Source organism: Athene noctua, chromosome 7 (genome assembly GCF_965140245.1).
Source record: "Athene noctua chromosome 7, bAthNoc1.hap1.1, whole genome shotgun sequence".
NCBI lineage: Eukaryota > Metazoa > Chordata > Aves > Strigiformes > Strigidae > Athene > Athene noctua.
Window position 1 is genome coordinate 30,384,154 of NC_134043.1, and position 17,452 is coordinate 30,401,605.

The window sequence follows — 17,452 nt, forward strand, 5'->3', positions numbered from 1 at the left end:
TTCTTAGAAAACTCTGTTTTTATAGGCACAATTGCCTCCAAACAAAGCAAATGCACTGTGATGAGCAATACTAGTGTATTTTGAGCTAGGTCTTCTCCTTGGGAAAGAAGTACTTAAACTAAATCTTCTGAAGATATCTGCACATGAGCAGATGATGTCTCTCTTGCAGCTTGAGCCTGACACAAATCCATTTTTAAGGGAACTTTTTGGAAAATGTCACACTGGGCTTACAAACACAGTAACTAGATTTTTGCTAGTTCCTTTGGACAAAATGATCTGCATTTCCCCCCCCCCCCCCCCCCCTAGCTGCATAAGACAGAATAGTTCAGGATTAACTCTTTGCCAAACTAGGAATAAAAAAGCCTGTAGCTTACTTGGGTTTATGCTAGCACCTCAACAGATTCACATATTGAGAAAACAGCTTTAAATGCGACATACTAATCAGTTTTGAATTTGTTAGTGTTGAGAATCCAGCCTAAAATACATGGACCCACAAGCATGTGCCTAATTTTAGGTGTGGGATTGCCCTCACTGAAGTGAATGATACTATCAGCCAGATAGATGCAGGAATAAGGCCTAGGGTTTGAATTCCAGAACTTCTGTGCATAAAGTGAAGTCATGAGAAAAATGAGGATGCTCAAAATCCTGCCCGAGATCACACCAAGATGACAGAGCAAAATCCAACTTTGGATCTGCTTTTCTTCTCTACTCACAGTTTTCTGTGTTACTGTCAATATCAGAAACTGGTCAAGGAAGCTTTAAGTTAGCTGCATTTTCAATTTCTGTTCTCTTTGTTTTTGTAGGTATTTTCTTATCAGCTCACCCATATCCTGGAGGACAGAGTCAAGAACAAGTAATGTAAGAAGATTCATTTGGCTGATGCCTGAATTGTTTAGCTTGAAAAGAAGCAAATCAGCTTCTTGGAAACCATAAACCAGCCTATATTACTGAATATCCTTCTCTAAATGATGAAACTGCTCTCTTCCTTGTCTTCTTTCCCTCTACACATGAATAGCATCCTGCTTCCCATCAGAGCTGCTGATTCCTGTTAGGGTTTCTTTGCAGGATCCCATATAGATCTGGAGGTCACAGTTACAGCATCACATATTTTTGTGCTTTGGCACGATAATAATAATTACATAAATTTCCCTGTGTCCCTTCCAATCAATGCTATAGTACAGTTTAAGACTCAGTGCTGCGAGTCGTTTTTGCTAGGTGTAATCACCATCAGCAAAAGGTGCTGGTGCAGAATCCAGTCCCACACTTCTCAGCTCTAAACAATGCCTCTGCAATGAGGGAAATCTGCCACTGTGACTCACCACATACATCTTTCTCTGCTTTCTCCCCAGGCTCAACAGCTTACTCGACATCATAGTTTCGATGTCTGTTTTGGTTGGCTACTCTATCACAACAGCAAGCTTTGTGCTCTATGTGGTAAAAGAACATCAAACCAAAGCCAAACAACTGCAGCATATTTCAGGCATTGGGATGACAAGCTATTGGATGACTAACTTCATTTATGATCTGGTAAATAATTCACATTTCTAAATGCACCAAGAGTAGCATTACACAGCAGGGGAAAAAAAGTTCTTTATTTAAAGTTGGTTGCCTAGACTTGATATTATTACTACCAAGAGTGTTATGTAGTAATTGTTCTCCAAGGCACTGAAGACTATTAAATGTGAACCGCAACACTGGATTTTGCTAAGCGAAGGCATTCCTCCTCTCATGAGTGTATGCAAAACACTCAGCACATTTATATGAGAGCAACACACAACAGGCCACGGCTTGATTTCAATTTTAACATGCAAGCAGCAAGCTGCTTTTCTGTTAGCTTGCAGGGCTAGATTATTTGTCATGCAGGCTTTACGCATCTGGGGTAAGGCTTTGGGGCTCCAGGCTACAGCCATTCTGGAAACCCTGGGAGTATGGGGTATGGCATTAGCAGACATCTCACAGCTGACATTCCCCTGTGGGGCAAAAATCCATGCCTGGGTTGAATGCTCTCTTTAAGATTATATATTATAAAGGTTTTTAAGCCAAGGAAAGCTACTAATGCAGCTATATGCCTTCCAGGACCTGAGCAAGTTCCTTTCTACGGTGCTGCACTGCGCTGTACAGATTTACCACCTTGTTCCTATAGACAGTTGAGCTCTACAGCACTGTGCTGCATTATGTGGTGTAGGCATGCCCTTGTCCTCCCTGAAGTTAAGTTTCCTCATAGTAAAGAGGGTTAATAGCACTGCTGGAAAGCGTTGCTGGGCTAGGAGAATAAATATGCACAGTATCTGTAGACTAAAGTGCTTTGTGTCTTATGAATTACCTTCGGTGCGCGGTGTCAAACCCTCACACGGAGATCTGCAAGTGCAGATATCTCTGCTCGTGAGCTTTGGCATTGCCAGCTATGCTGTAATGGTGATCAGTTCTACGTATCCACAGATTTCTGTAGATGCAGTTCTGCTAGTGCCTAAAATTCTAGTGATATCAGCAGTTTCTGAAAACACGAAATCTTCAAGGGCATTTGTGGCCAGCCCCCTTTGATGGAGTGAGGGCTAAGGGCTGAAATCCCTTGGGGAATGTGAGCCTCGACCCTTCCCGCAGAGCACAGCCTAAGTTTCTAGGTGCTTTGGTAACAGTAATGCACATTAACTAAGCAGTCCTAACAATACTGTGCTCACCACTGAACAGCCTGTTTATAGGGGCTAGTATGATTAGGCAACAGCACAAGTATCTCCTACCTGCCAGGAGGGGCTTGGAAGGGCTCTGGAGGCAGCGTGGCTGCAGCCTGGCTTGGCAGAGCAGAGGTGAGGATGGGGCAGGCCCGTGTCTGCTTCCCTGATCCAGACCCTGTCTCCAGAGCTGCATATTTGTAAACCAGCCTGTGGAAAAGTCCCCAGAGTGCTTGTCACAATCAGTATTCAGTGGGCTGAAACTAATCCAGCACTCCCGGCAACTTGATATTTCTCAGTGAATCCCTGCCAGTAAATTCTGTTAAATCCCAAAGCTGGGGAAGAGAGGAACCTCTCAAGGCAGAGGTAGGTCCCTGGCTTGACTCAACATTATAAAGACTAGATTTACAGGGCACAGTGAAGTGCTCTGACTGCAAGGCTAACAGAAAACCCAAAGGGGTATTTTTCATTCACAACATTATTAAAGGCACTTTCTGCCCACAGCCCTGGATGTTGAGGCTTAGCCTATTCAGAGTGGCTTTGCAGGAATTAATTTGCAAGACTCCCGAAAGTCTCAGGAGGACTGAGACCCCTTAGAAAACCCAAGATGGACTTGTGGGACCAGAGTCAGACCTGCTGTTGTTGCTTTTGCATAGTTCTAGAAAAATGTTTAAGAACTATCATCCTAATAACATCTTTTTAATATCATTTTGCAGGTACTTTTTATGGTCCCTGTTGGGCTCTCAATAGGAGTTATTTCATCCTTCCAGATACCAGCTTTCTGCAACAACAACAACTTACTGGCAGTATTTCTTCTGCTGTTACTGTTTGGGTAGGTGTGGAGTTTAGTTATTTAAGCATCATTGCACAGAGTGAGGAACGGGATATTGCAGGCTACTGCAATTTGAGATCCAAGGGAGGAATACATGGGCTTTTTTCTTCAACGTGCACTTTACAAATGGTGACTAGTTGCTCCTTCCAGGAGCAGTGAGCTAAACTACTGTTGTCATGCCTGCTTTATTCAAAGCAAACTCTATGTGAGGGTATGAAATATTCAAGGTCACATTGACAGCCCAAGCTGTAAGCAGATGCTTACTGAACTATTGCAAAGTTCAAGATATAGAAGCATTTCAAAAACAGAGAGAAGAAAAAAAGTCTCCTGGCTTTGAATCCTCCAGGCCCAGTCTGTGGGCTTTCAGTTGAGGCTCCATGTTTAAAATATGTATCATAAACTTTTTCTCCAAATTCTAACAGATACAAAGGCATTTTTCCTTTTTTAAGCTCCTGTAATATGGAAATCTAGTCACATGCCAAAACAGAACTGTTACGTTGTCTGAGGTCTTTAGTTGTTTGTTTTCAATCGCACTTTGAGTTACTGTAGCATTCTCTGCACTGTTGGAAATTTATAGATATGCAACATTTTCATGGATGTACCTGCTGGCTGGGTTTTTCAAAGAAACAGGAATGGCCTTCATCGTTTATGTCTGTGTCAACTTGTTCTTTGGCATCAATACCATCATTACTCACTCGGTTGTATTTCTGCTTTCCCAGGAGAAGGCCACAGACCAGGTAGGTACCCTACTAAACCTAAACCCTCGGTGAAACAACCGGAGGCTTTGTGTTGGGTTTGGTGGCTTTGATCAGGTCCTTAGTAGCTGACTGGTTTCAAGATATTTGAAGTAGACCAAGCAGAGGACACTAGTTGCAGGACTTAATGGGGTTCCTTATAGACAGGACAGGAGTCAAATACGAGTCTTGCTTGTCTGTAAATCTGCATCCATACCAAAGAAGGAAAGGATGGCAATAGAGGGGAAAATACGAAAGGAGAGGTAGAAAACTGCCCATGCAGAGAAAGGTGGGTGTAAATGTTTGATACAAAGTTCATCGGGACTTCAAACCATTGCTAAGTTCTTGCAGCATGAACTGTGGTGGGTGACAACTAGATGTCATTGCCCTGAGTCTGACACGTGCTGTATTAAGCCCAGAACCATCTGTCTGTCATCTAGATCTGTAATGCAATCATCTTCTCCCTGCAAGGATGAAGAATGGCTCAGAGACAGTGATGATTCCCTGAAGTAAAGCCTTCTCTTAAACTGAGATATCCCTGGGAATCATTGGGATAAAATGTATACCTTATATTTAGTTTTCTTTTTTTAGAAAGGGCAGTTGTTGTAAAACAATAGCTGCATTGGATTCTTCTCCCTAGCTGGACAGTGCTTGTTTAGCAACCCCCTGGATTTTAGGGACGTGCAGTTATGATCGTCTTCAATCCCTCTGTGCTCCAGTGGCAGGCAGTCAGTTTCTTTCCATGCTAATTTACTGCCTCTCCTCTTTGCTCTGTGCGCTAATCCTTTCTTCTGCTAGAAATGTACCAAATCTCTGTGTATGAGAGTTCTTAGGTGTGAGACTGCACACTGGGCTGTTTTGCCATGAATTAACTGGAAAAAATATTAAATCTATTAAAGCCAAATCGTTTTGTGGAGATGTTTGTCCAAGGGAAAGAGAGAGGACAGTGCTTTGGGGGAGTGGGCTGGTCTGGCAGCTGTGCAGTTTGGGGAGGCACCGTGCAGCTCAGAGGCAGGGTTCAGCTCTGGCTCCTGGTGGGTTTGGGCTGCTGTAGGCGCAGGTGAGGCGGCTGGAGCAGCGATGAAGGACTGCGTGGGGAACCGGCTGCTCTTTACTATGGATGATCACAACCTCAGAGCTGCCTGTTGATTTTCCTGACCTTGTGCCTGTGAAACGAGCTGTCTCCAGAGCTCTTTGCTCTCAATTTATCTCTGCTCCGAGACACAAGCAAATCCCAATGTAATTGTTACACTTCAGTCCCACAGTAAAACCTATGAATTTATTCCATGAATAAAAACAGTGACTGACTGTGCTGCTTTTTGTTTTTTTTTTCAGGGCTTGCATGATCTCGCTGAAAACTTAAGGCATGTGTTCCTTCTGTTCCCACAATTTTGCTTTGGTTATGGCTTGATTGAACTGTCGCAGGATCAGGCACTGCTGGGCTTCTTAAAAGCCTATGGAGTGGACTACCCTGACAAAACCTTTGAGCTGGACAAGACCACATCCAAGCTGCTTGCCATGTTTATCCAGGGCACCGTGTTTTTTGCCATTCGTCTTACAGTTCACGACAGGATGATTCAGAGAGTCTGGAACAACATACTAGAGTAAGTAACATCTGGAGTCTCACAATGAAAACAGACCAAGCCAGCACTCAGTGGTTTAATTCTGGGCTCTTGCACCATCACTGCCAATTATGAAGCTCATAAATTTCCAAGACACTTTGCAAACATGGAGTAAGTTTTCTCTGGCAGCAGTCCCAGTACCTACCAGTAATTAGAGTATCAGCTAACAGAGGAATAGGTTACTGGAGTCCCTCAGTAGTCCTTCCTTGCTGGCTGAGACTGTGGCCCTCGTTTCAGGGCGCTGGGTTTGGTGGCTGACGTTCAGCTGGTCGGTAAGAGCAGTCAGTCCACAGACAACCTCCTCAATTTGGATCTCCCCATCTCCTCCAGCTTGTGTGCGCACAGGGAGGAGTGAGAACAGTCCTGTCACCTGCATTTATGAGTGTGTCCACAATGCAGAACCTGCTCCTGATCAGAACAGTTGCTGAAAAGGAGAAAAAAAATAGGCAGAAAGAGAACACTGGAATTTTTTAATTCCCTAAATGGAGCAAACATCAGGAGAGAATAGAAACTGTCTGTATGTCTGAGTACTTTTTGCATGCCCTGGGATCTCACTTAGGGATCTCACTCAGTATCCAACCCAAGCACACAGGCCAACTGCTGTCCTCTTGCCAGAGGGTAAGGCCCTCTCTGACCTCCCCACAGGTTCCTGTTTGACAGAGTGCATGGCAAAGCATCCCTCCTGCCACCCGTGGCTGAAGAGGATGGGGATGTCCAGGCAGAGAGGAATCGGGTTGAGTCTGGCAAAGCTGACTTTGATGTGGTGCAGCTCCAGAATCTCACAAAGATCTACCACCTTCCTCACAAACGCATTGTGGCTGTGAAAAACATCAGCCTCGGGATTCCTGCTGGAGAGGTAAGCGAGGGGAAAAGACTGCAGGCACCTTCCACCCTGGGCAGGGAAACTGAAACAGATCCATAGTCCCACTGTCGTCTTCTCTCCCAGTCCTTGCCGCTGTCCCAGCACAACTGTCATGGCTTGTTCTGCTTTTCCTTCCTTTCTTTTCCTTATTTATTGATTCTTGGGGTTATGGTAGTGACAAAAGGCTCCTAGTGGATTTGGGACACCAAGTAACAGTTTGAAGGCCATAGGAAGAGGAAAAGTGGATGGGACGTGATTGATCTGTATTCAGCACAATGTCTGCATGCTGTGTTTGTACAGCACCTTGCACAGTCTTGGGGGGTCACTGTGGATTACCATATGGTAAATGAAGACAGCAGAATTTGTCCAGGTGCAGTTATTCACCTGAACTGCATGGGAGACAGTGAGTCAGGCTTATCTGCTTACATTTTCCCAATAGGGAAAAACTAATCACTTCAGCTGAACACACATTTTCATGAGTCAGGACTTAAAACTAACTCTAAAGAAAAAAATGCATTCTTTGGTCATGTCAGTGCAATTATCTGCAAAAACACTGACTCACGAGCAGAGGAAAGACAGAACACAGAGCACCTCTGAGATTCAGGGGAAAGTGGAGAACAGAGTCTGCCTCGGGCTGTGCACCTGACTTGTGGGGAATATTGGAATGAATCCTCGGTACCTGATTTTTTTTAATTGCCTGGATACCACTGAGATGAAAGGACATAGAGTGCTGGGAGGAGGACGGCAGCCTCACGTGGAGACTGTGGCACTGATCTTTCTGGCAGAGGATTTTTTTCCAAGCCACAACTGGCATCGAGGTTTCTAACTTCTGGCAAAAGTCACCCTGATGCTGGTGGGGTTTAGGGTGCCATTCCCCATCTGTCAGCAGACTGTGCACAGATACCGTCTCTGCATAGTCCTCAAGGTGGGAAAGGGCCTTGGATTGATGCTGTGCATCTGCAGGGGGCCCAGCACATGAGGATTTTCAGATCAGCTAGTCTGTACTAACGATATCAAAATAATAGTAATTATTAGCACGATGGTGATTGCTTATGCAACACACAATTGCATATCTCCAACCTTAGCAATAAAACATAGATTTTAGCATGAGATACTGAGTTGCACTACAGGGAGCCAGTTCTTAATCTTATTAATGTAGTGCATTAGTGAGATTATTTGACAAAAATCTTGTGTCACATTAAGGTTTTACCAATGACAGCACAAACCTCACTCACCTCATTCCTATGAATAGCTCTGTTCCTGTCAATGGGAGGCTTTGCACAAATTAGATGATCAGGGTTTGGCCTGTCAGATGAGCTCGCTGCAGTAAAAGGAATGACTCTAATAGCGAAAGATCCTTGATTCTTCACCATGTTAAATGACGGTCCTGATATAAGTTGCAGGATACTGCACCGTAAACAACCTCCATTATAACGTTCATATGCCCTGAGTACCTCTGCCTCTCTTGCAATTCATCTTGCTCAAGGGTCCAGAGAAAAGAATAGACAAGATGCACTGAGCACTCACCTCGGAGCAGTATTTCTGCATTCTAAATACAGCTTGGTTATATTTCTATTCTTCTTTCCCACAACACAGTGCTTTGGCTTGCTTGGTGTGAATGGAGCTGGAAAGACGACCATCTTTAAGATGCTGACAGGTGATATTGGAGCATCCAGCGGAAGGTTGCGGGTCCAGGATCATTCTGGGTATGGAAGACGTGATTTGTGGGGAAGGCACATGAGCACGTCAGCCTGGAAGCAGTTTTTAAGGCTGGATGGCAAAGGAAAAGAAATGTAAAAGTCTGAAACAAAACAAAACATTCAAAACAGAGTAAAAATAAATAAGGCATGGAATTTCATCCTTTGAAGATGGTATGGTTGTTTCCCTAGGGTTCTGCAGTTTTCTATTGTACCTTTGCTGTTCTCAGTGGTGTCATTTCCACTTCATTCCATGGCAAATGGGATCACACTCAGATTCTCAGCTGAGTGTGATCCCGCTTCTGAGCTAGTATCTGGAGACCAGTAGGACTCAAAGTCCTCTTTAACTGATGGCAGCTCTGCCATCTGAAGTGCTGGCAGTAACTGGAGAGCTGTGTTCTAGACACCGTGGCTAACAGACGTCGCAAATACAGTTCTGTCTTTGTAGAACTGAGGGCCTAAAAGCTGAAGGTCTGCAAACTCATAGAGTTTTCCTTCAAGGGTTGGGGAAGAGCGTAGAAAGCAGGAGAAAGGGTTTTTTCTCTCTCCTGTCTGATTCCAGAGCACACTGGCAATTCACCGTGTTTAAAATGGCTTTCCAACTTCCTTACACAGGTCCCTGAATGACATCAGTGCGGCACACTGGTCACTCTTTGGCTACTGTCCTCAAGAAGATGCCTTGGATGACTTGCTGACGGTGGAAGAGCACATGTATTACTATGCTAGGCTCCACGGCATCCCAGAGAGAGACATCAAAGGAGTGAGTAACACTGGGGCTTGACTTAAAAAATTTTCCAGTTATTGAGAGCCTTTACATTGATTTAATTAGTCTCTCAATAAATAGATATATGTGTCGTAATTTATACCTGGACATTGTGAAAGCACTACTCGTGCTCCCATAGGTTGTACTACAGCTTCTGCACCGTCTGAATCTGATGGCCTACAAAGACAGAGTCACCTCCATGTGCAGTTATGGCACCAACAGAAAATTGTCGACTGCTCTGGCTCTCATTGGGAATCCATCGATTCTGCTGCTGGTGAGAAATGGGGGCCTTGCTGGGGAAAAGACGAGCAGATCTTTAGGCTGGCAGGGGTACTCTGACAGTCTAGCAAAACCTCCTCAGGCAGAGCTTACAGGGCACTCCCCAAATGCCCATACTTAGCCTGACAATGTCTGCATCAGAGGAAAGTTTAGATTTCAGGAAGCACCCAAATTTTCTTTGAGGGCATGAAAGAGTGATGAGTCTGCCAGTTTCTCTGTTAGGACCTTTCAGAGGTCAAAAATAGATCCTATATTTGCCAATTAAACTCTCCTTGTTCTCACCTCTTTCTTGGTTTTATTGTATTGACTACTCTGCACAGTGTTGCAAGAAAAGCAGCATTCAAGGCTCCAAATCTGTAGGAGAGCAAAGGAGCAATATCCCTCAGGATTAGAACATAAAGCTATTTTTTCTAGGTTTGGTTGCTTCTTTTGTCTTTCTCTTTGAACTTTCCAGTTCTTCCATGAGATATGCCATTGCTAAAATACACCTTTTTGTGCAGCTTTGCTACTTGCTGTGTTTTGAATGTGTGCAGTGCTCTATGAGCAGGGTTCCCAAAATTAAATTTGATACCTAGTGAACATAAATCTCCCTTGCCCCAACTAGTATCAAGCCCAGCACTACTGCCTTTACTTCTGACCAGTGATCTAGCTGCTTTTGTGAGATAAAAAATCTCAACAAAAATACAAGGTGGGGAATTTTGCTCTGTACTGACTGCTGCCTGAACCCAAGCTGGTTTATTTCTGCCTTATATAAGGTGTTGTCCTCAATAATAACAATTTTTCAATAAGAAAATGGTTAACAATTGTACCAGCAATGCATAAAATGGGGGACATTATACCATCATTCATCTCTGGCTTACTGTCTTTCTAAATGGAGAAATGCAACACTTGCTTCATGTGCACATGAGAGAGAGGCAAAATGCAGGTACGTGTGGGAACCCAGTGCCAGTTGATCGCTTCTTGTCTGAGGTTACGCCTGTGGTGTTTATGGATGTTTTCAACACCACAGTATAGAATGTACAGTAGGATTGATCTTAGATGGTGCTGTCACAGCCAGTCGGTTCCTCTAGAGCCCAGCGGAGGTTGAGAGTTTCCCCTAGTGACCAGGGGAGCTGTGCAGTGCCAGAGGGCGGTGGGGATGGGGGTCTTAGTCAAGCTGACTTATTTCTGCTTGAAGGGAATGTAGGGTGTCTCATTCAAATCCATAATGCAATTGAAGATAATCCTTCTCCTGGGTCTGTATCAGTGGAAGCTCTCCTAGGAGTCCTCACTAGCAAACATAATGCTAAAGATGAGCCTAAAAAGAGCGCAAGTGTTAGGAAGATCGGATTTTGAGTGCAAATTTACATTCAGTCCTGTCTTTCCCAATAGGATGAACCGAGCTCTGGTATGGATCCAAACGCTAAACGCCACCTTTGGAAAATCATCAGTGAGGAAGTGCAGAACAACTGCTCGGTGATCCTCACGTCCCACAGGTAGGGCTGGTGGGGCTCTGTCCCCAGGGCCAGGCTCTGCAGCAGGTATGGAGAGGCCCATCCTTCACACTCCCTGTTGGTCCTTGCAGAATTTCAGGGCACCAAGCTATAACAGGTTTGGGGGTTTGTTGTGGCTGGATGTGGGTGACTGCAGAGACCCACAACACTTTAGGGAAGATCAGTAACATTCTCCAATTACTTAAAATAACTATTTTTTTATACCTTCTGAATGATTTATTAGAGTTTCTTGGTTGGTTTTTCAGCATGGAAGAATGTGAAGCCCTCTGTACCAGGCTGGCTATTATGGTGAACGGGAGTTTTCAGTGCATTGGCTCTTTGCAGCATATCAAGAGCAGGTCAGTAAAATGTACCTATTTTACTTTTACTGAACAGCATATGGAGTTAGTAACATACAGCTTTGAGGGCTCAGAACACGAGACCTTTGTTAACAGGGCATCAAAATAACGTCATTTTCTAGTTTATGTTTCTTACTACACCACTGAAATTCTGCGTTAACTAATGCACTTTCTACTCTCTCACAGCCTTTTTTCCCGGAGATGTGTTCCCTAAAGTAATCTGTTCACTGTTGAAAAATGCGAAATGCATGCTAGGGTTGAGCTTCGATTTTATTAGTTATCACAATAGCTTGGCTTCTTATTAAGTTTCACTTCAGGTTAACAACCCTGACCCCATTCAAGCTGCACTCTGCCTGGATTAGATTTCCCCGAAGAGGCTGCACAGCACTCTCAAAGGATTTTCTTTATCTGTTTCCCTTTTCTATTGTGTTAATTGTGATTTTCTTTTTTCCCTAGGTTTGGAAGAGGATTCACTGTGAAGATGCACTTAAATAGCAACACCGTATGCACTGAGATGCTGACAGAGTTCATGAAGTCACACTTTCCAAATACATGCCTGAAGGTAAGCAGGACAAATGCTTTCAGGAGAAGCCCTCTCAATCCTTTCAAATTAATCAAGAGGATCTTGCAAGGTAGACATCTTGTAACATACTGTGCACATAGGTCCGTGCTCTCAGAGTATAAGGGGTTCATACATACACTTGTCAGTGTGATCAGCAACACGGTCCAAGGACCGGAGCACCCAAGTTCCCTGGCGGCTTAAATAACTTCAGCCACACACCTACAGTGATCCTACAGGGCAGCTATTAGGTGACCCTCTGCCCCTGGGACTGTTCCACTGAAGCCTGGACTGCACGGAGGCCCACTTCATATTCAGTGGGTCAGGTGGTCAGGTGCTTCCAGGAACGGAATAACTGTAAAACCAGAGTACCGGAGTCACAAATCCCATCCGTTGTCTGTAACCCAATCTCCGCATTAATCAAAATGGCACACTCAGATCTGGAAAATGCTACGGCTACCCTCAGGCATCCAGCTCTGGGGCTTAGTTATCATCTCCCAGTCACAAAACCCACAAAAACTCCCAATGGGGAAACACTGGTCAAAAATATTGTTTACCTTTGGGAGCCAGGAGAGAACATACCCTCTGCCCTTCCTTCTCCCATGGTTCAGGTCCTCTTTGCTTTTGTTCTCAGCCAGCCAGCCATCAGGCAGCAACCTCTTAACTTCGCCCCATCATTCCTGTTCCCACAGGATCGGCATTTCAACATGGTGGAGTATCACGTTCCAGTTTCTGCGGGAGGAGTAGCAAATATATTTGATCTCCTGGAAGCCAGCAAAGCAGCCTTCAATATCAGGCACTTCTCAGTGAGTCAAACAACATTAGAGGAGGTAAGGAATTAAAGATGTGTGGCCATCCATTTAAAACTGTTAACAGGGGAGCAGACTGATGGTTACACATAATGGACTGCTGCACACAATAGACTGCATTTTGAAAGGGATTTCCGTCTATATTCCTCCTGGGGATACTTTATCAGTACTGCTGCCTCCAGATACCTGTGCTGGCACTAAGAAAATGCACATAGAGAGCTGCCTGTAGCATAAAGGATCTGTCCTTCCCTCTGTCACTGCTGATTTCAGAAGCCTCGTGGGTGCGGATGAAGGACAAGGATTATGAATCACCCCTGAGTCCAGTGCTAGGCTTTGCACCAGTCCTGGAAATTTGCTTGATTTTGCTCTTTCTTGTACTGTATTTGGGTTGTAAGTTCATTTAGCATTACTCCAGACTTAGCTTCGTGGTTAAGTTCCTTCCATTTTCCCTTGGAAGAACATTCCCACTGGCATCAAAATCTTGTAGGAAACAAAACAGCTGAAGGGATGCCACAAGGACTATCCCAAAATCATCCTGTTGAGCATCAGCCTCTGATCTATTATCTCTGTCCCAGACAGAGGGGCAAAAACTGCAGCCCTGTAACAGTACGAATTATTAAACAGAGATCTGGGGGAGAAGGAAAGGAGGTCCTCGGTATTATTTTATAAGGGGTAGTGGTCCTGAGAGAAATGGGCAGGCAAAGAGCAGGAAGCCCTGAGTTACATTTTGTGGGAGGACAGCTTGGATTTGTGTATATGCAGGTAGTGTTCCAGCAAGGATACTTTATTCATTAGACACTGTTCAAACAAAATCTGTTACATGTGATCATATGTACCTATCTGTATAATACGCAGTTGTGCATGCACAGATGTCAATTATATACAGAAGGATGGGTTTATAAAGCAATAATATTACTTAATATTACACTGTGATCAAAACAAGCTGCCACACGGGTATTACCTCGCTAGTACTTTTGAAACATGGGCTGCAGGACAATTAGGTTTTGTATAGGAATGTCTACCTTTGCATCCTGGGTGTCGGTTCAGAGGTACAGGAGTGTGCATCCATTTATTTACATTAGCCTATAGAAACCCAGCGTCTGAATTCTCAAATCCAGCATGAATTCATTCCTGTGTGCTCTCTCCAGGCTCACAGTCAAATGAACAGCCATTCCTTTTTTATATTCATTCATATTATAAATTATTTATGCTGTCACATACTGAATGTTTTCCTTTAAAATTCTAGGTTTTCATCAACTTTGCTAAAGATCAAGCAGATCCTGATGGCACAGATGCAGGTCCTGATGTGACACTGGATGGCTCTGACACAAGTAGCCAAGATAGCACCATAAGCTCCATCTACTGAAGGGACCTGACCTCAGGGGATCATAGAAGCTGGGGAAAAGACCTGATGACCCCTTGGGGTTCTTCCAGCCCTGTTTTCTATGATTCTGGGATGGTGGGATGAAAAATCCCATTTTCTTCAAGTACTTTTTTTTTTTTGACATGCACTTATTTTGTTACTAGGAACATGGTAGGTGTTTAAGACTGGCATTTGGTTACAAATCAGATTGGTCTTTCCACAGGTTCTGGGTTTTTTTCCCCACTTCTTGTTTTATGATCACTTTAATTAATGCCTGTGAGGCCTTAGTTGACATCACCTGCTGCTCGTGGCCGTTTACTTACAGCAGAAATGGCCATGATGGAGCAAAGGGGCTGTCAGCAGTGCAGGGTGTTTGCCAAAAAAGCAGCCCCATGTCTGCCCTTTGTGAAAGCCCTCGCTCCGCTCCTTGCTCAGCAACAGACTTTCTGGGTGACCACAAGAAGGTTGCTCGGTTTTGGCAGGCTCCCCACCGGTGAAATGGGGTTCAGGGCCTTGCCCTGCCTCACAGGGGTGTTGTGAGGATGTAGGTGTGTTGTACTGAGGGTCACACGTGCCGTTGATGGGGGCCATCTTCGGTAATGACATAAAGCTTATCTGTATGTGTGGGTTATGTCAATACAAATAGAATTATTTTAAAAGTCAGCACTTCTGGGGTTTCAATTTGTTCCTGTAGTTTATTCCAGCTCTGTGTAACTCCTCAAGCAAGTCCCCCAGTCCCAGGCAGTTCCAGGCTCTTGATACCCAGTGGAGGATCATTCCACCAACCCAGCTTTTGGCTGGTGTTCAGGGCTTCTCTGTGCCCTGACAGCAGAGGAATGGTACAAGGCGGGTGTATTTGTTGAATCCTCTGATAGGAAGAAGTTGCTTCATAAGATTGTGTTTCTCTGAGCAGAGTAAAAGCAGCAAGATCTCCCCTGCTCAGAAAACCTCACTCTCCCAGGTGGCTCTGCCTCTCTGCTTCCTTTTCAGTGACGTTCCTCCTCAACACCCAAGATGAGGCTGCCCCATAACTCTATAGCTCTCTTTTCCCACATAATAAAGCATAATAAGCTTCTTCAAAGACTCTGCCCACTGGCTTTAAATGAGACCTCTGCCCACCTTTGAGCAGCAGCCCCCCAGTAGCTGAGTTCAGCACACCAGCACGCACATCCTGCTTTTTTCCCCCAGAATCATTAATAGATAGTTTAATATTACCTTTTATTATATGTATCAGCATAGGCCCTCAAAGACTCATTTTTGGGTCAGGGCATTGATGTACCTGGTGCTATTTAAACACATAATGAACGTAAAATCTCCGAGCTCAGTAAACTTACTGTTGCTGGCAAAAGAGATTGCGGATAAAGCCAGGTCGTACTTAACCTTGTCAGACCTGGGAAGGCCTGTACAGCACTTGGTTTTGCATTCACACACACAATTCCAGCCAGAGGGTTTGGATCTTTTTCTTCTTTTTTTTTCTCCTCAAAGCTAATTTGAGCCAAATGAAACTTCAGATGAAAGCTGCAGTGACCCATCTTTCTCACCCTGATCATCAGAGCAGTGTTACTGGTTCAGATTCCATTTGATGCTAAGGCTTGCTGAGATAATCATGCACGGAGTAGGTACTTTAAATATCAAGGGCGTTTGGGATTTTACAGTGGGATGCCGAAGTTCAGAGTTCAGCTGCTGCAAGGAGGTCATGTTTTCTCCTTGATCGTAGTGTAAACTTCTTACTGATAGCAGGAGGAGTTTTGTTACAGATTGAAGGTATTATCAAGCCCTGAATTATGCCTCAACCTGCTGACTGTAATTAAAACTTGAATTCAGCTTCTTTCCAGAATGCATTTGACACCTGCAGTTTATAAGTAACTGAAAATGCTGCCCAGACATTCATTGTAGCTCCTATTATTATGTCTCCAGCTCTGCAAAAGCTCTTCTTTTTCTCATTTTCATTGCATATCTTACACAGATCACAGTATAAAATTAAGCTTTTCTCTAATGGAGGGCTTGCGCTCCCTGCAAAGGACTCAGAGCATGAATGCCAATGATTTAAATGCAGCCTTGTAATACCAATCAGAGTATTATTTTATTATGTCGATGGCTTTGCAACTGCCAGTGAAAGATGGATCTTCAAAACTCTGTCCAGATGTACTTTACATTTAATTGAGGGAGACTGATACAAAGCTATTCTTTTGTCCCTTTAGAGCCTACTAATCAAAAAAAAAAAAAAAAAAAAAAAAAAAAGGAAGTGATTCATTGGAATACTTCAGCAACTTGCAGTTTAATTGGGTAAAATAGAGTTTTCAAAAAAAAGCAAAAAGCATCCTCTGAATTTCCACCCAATTCTGGCATTAATAGAAACATCTGCTTCCCGCAAAGTGTGTCACGGACATGATATACGCGCCCCGTTTTCACTTGCAGGTAAAAATAAAACATCTGCTATTGCAATCAAGTCTGTAGGTATTGGTCCAAACAAGCTAAAGTTTAAAGTTTACATACTTAAGGGAATTTAACTGAAACCCGTGGAGAAGCAGTTACAACTGTTTAGGGGGTTGAAGCATCTGGCAAAGAGGTTGTATATAACATCACCAGGTGCTGAATTGCCTTTTGTACCCCATTGCAAATATCCCTCCTCCCTGCAGAGCCTCCCAGATTGAATCTGTTCCTTTCAGAGGTAGGACACACCCCAGGCTCCATTCAGGGTCAATAAACATGGAAGCTAATACTATTCTGCCTATGAACACCAGCTCCAGGTTTCTCCTCACCCCTTTGTCTCGCCAAGGAAGGCTGATTCTGGTTCCAGAGGTGGCCAGAAATACCACCAGCCCTGCCTAAGAAAACAGCTGATAGAATTTGTCTGAAGGATACGGGCAGGCGGTACACACCAGGGGAAGGATGGGGACACTCCCCTGGCTTCGGTGCCTGCAGCGATCTTCACCCTACTGATGTGTGGATGTAGCAGGTGCCCCCTCTTGTCAGCCCTCCCTGAATCGCCTCAGAAATCTCTGCCTTACACGACTGCTTTCAGGCAGCCAACAAGCTCGGTCCTTCCTTTGGTCTGAGCAGGGAGGTAAGATCACTGTAAGAAAACACTGACCCCGGTGTCCCTGGGAGGGACAGGAGCGCTCTGCATGCCACCGCACATCACCTCTGCAGGAGACAGAGATGAGTGCTGCAGTCTGGGGAAGAAAACAACCTTTTCATCTCACTTTCTTCATGCAGTCTCACTTCAGCCACCCTAATAACCCTTGTTTGAGGCAACAGGTAGCAACAGTGCTGGGCAAGCCCTGCCGGAGCCATCACACAGCCCCTATCTGTTAATTGGAACTGCACAGGCCTCAATTGAGCTTAATTTAAAAACACTCTAAAACACTACATGCACACGGTATACACAGTGCAACCACTAAACAAGGCCAGGGCCGGGGCGTCAAGGAG

The 17,452-nt window shown here is 44.4% G+C and overlaps 1 protein-coding gene across 1 annotated transcript in view; it reads left to right on the top strand.

Moving 5' to 3' along the window:
- The window catches only part of ABCA12 (ATP binding cassette subfamily A member 12), an 86,887-nt gene extending 71,965 nt beyond the window's left edge, over window positions 1–14,922 (top strand). Inside the window, exons 41-54 of the mRNA XM_074910168.1 lie at window positions 804–858; window positions 1,350–1,527; window positions 3,386–3,501; window positions 4,079–4,238; window positions 5,571–5,839; window positions 6,503–6,713; window positions 8,316–8,425; window positions 9,032–9,176; window positions 9,319–9,453; window positions 10,830–10,933; window positions 11,197–11,289; window positions 11,746–11,851; window positions 12,541–12,678; window positions 13,904–14,922. Coding sequence (XP_074766269.1) covers window positions 804–858; window positions 1,350–1,527; window positions 3,386–3,501; window positions 4,079–4,238; window positions 5,571–5,839; window positions 6,503–6,713; window positions 8,316–8,425; window positions 9,032–9,176; window positions 9,319–9,453; window positions 10,830–10,933; window positions 11,197–11,289; window positions 11,746–11,851; window positions 12,541–12,678; window positions 13,904–14,023 — 1,940 coding nt within the window. The 3' untranslated portion in view covers window positions 14,024–14,922. The remainder of the gene's footprint in view (window positions 1–803; window positions 859–1,349; window positions 1,528–3,385; window positions 3,502–4,078; window positions 4,239–5,570; window positions 5,840–6,502; window positions 6,714–8,315; window positions 8,426–9,031; window positions 9,177–9,318; window positions 9,454–10,829; window positions 10,934–11,196; window positions 11,290–11,745; window positions 11,852–12,540; window positions 12,679–13,903) is intronic.
- Window positions 14,923–17,452: the final 2,530 nt, after the last annotated feature.